Source organism: Condylura cristata, unplaced genomic scaffold (genome assembly GCF_000260355.1).
Source record: "Condylura cristata isolate star-nosed mole 26May11 unplaced genomic scaffold, ConCri1.0 scaffold00022, whole genome shotgun sequence".
NCBI classification, from domain to species: Eukaryota; Metazoa; Chordata; class Mammalia; order Eulipotyphla; family Talpidae; genus Condylura; species Condylura cristata.
The window spans coordinates 37,144,631-37,145,413 of record NW_004567123.1 but is presented as its reverse complement, the minus strand read 5'-3'; the positions used below and the strand labels follow the sequence as shown (position 1 = coordinate 37,145,413).

General features: G+C 71.3%; 1 protein-coding gene across 1 annotated transcript in view; it reads left to right on the top strand.

The window, feature by feature from the left end:
• Positions 1 to 783, top strand: part of KCNQ2 (potassium channel, voltage gated KQT-like subfamily Q, member 2) — a 29,425-nt gene that overhangs the window by 25,178 nt on the left and 3,464 nt on the right. The window contains exons 11-12 of the mRNA XM_012728164.1: positions 35 to 170; positions 518 to 625. Coding sequence (XP_012583618.1) covers positions 35 to 170; positions 518 to 625 — 244 coding nt within the window. The remainder of the gene's footprint in view (positions 1 to 34; positions 171 to 517; positions 626 to 783) is intronic.

Sequence of the window (783 nt, the reverse complement as noted above, 5' to 3'; positions counted from 1 at the left end):
GAGGGCTCTGGCCCGGGGCTCACGGCCCTGCCCCCCAGCGTCATGCGGTTCCTGGTGTCCAAGCGGAAGTTCAAGGAGAGCCTGCGGCCCTACGACGTCATGGACGTGATCGAGCAGTACTCGGCCGGCCACCTGGACATGCTGTCCCGCATCAAGAACCTGCAGTCCAGGCAAGCACCCTCAGCCCGCCCCGCCGGCCGTGCGCGAGCGCCCGCGTGTGCAGGTGTGGGTGTGCGCCTGGGCGGCGGCCAGCGTCTCTCCCACAGCTGCCGCGTCCACCAGACTCCGGCCAGCGGCCCTGTCCCTCCCTGTCCGTCTGGGGCACAAACCAGACCGCGGCCCGGGCAGCCGGCGCCCACTGCGGCCTCCGGCCCTGGCCACGGCCGGCCCTGGTGCTGGCCCCGCTTGAGCCGCCAGGCGCAGCGGCCAGGGGCGACCTCGCGTGCCCGTGCGCTCCGCCTTCCCTCTCGTGTTGCTTCACCGTGTGCTGCTGGTCTCTCTTCTCGTTGTCCGCCAGGATAGATATGATTGTGGGTCCCCCGCCCCCTTCAACTCCCCGGCACAAGAAGTACCCCACCAAAGGACCCTCCGCCCCTCCAAGAGAGTCACCCCAGTACTCACCTAGGTCAGGACGCCCTCCCGCCTACCCTGTGGATGGCCAGTCCCCTTCGCCCCAGGCCACATGACGGCAGCCCCCCACCCCTGCCCGGCACAGCTGTCCCTGCCAGACGGCTCCTGGGCCCGGGCCGCCAGGGTCCCAGCCCCGAGACGGCGCCAGCCTCG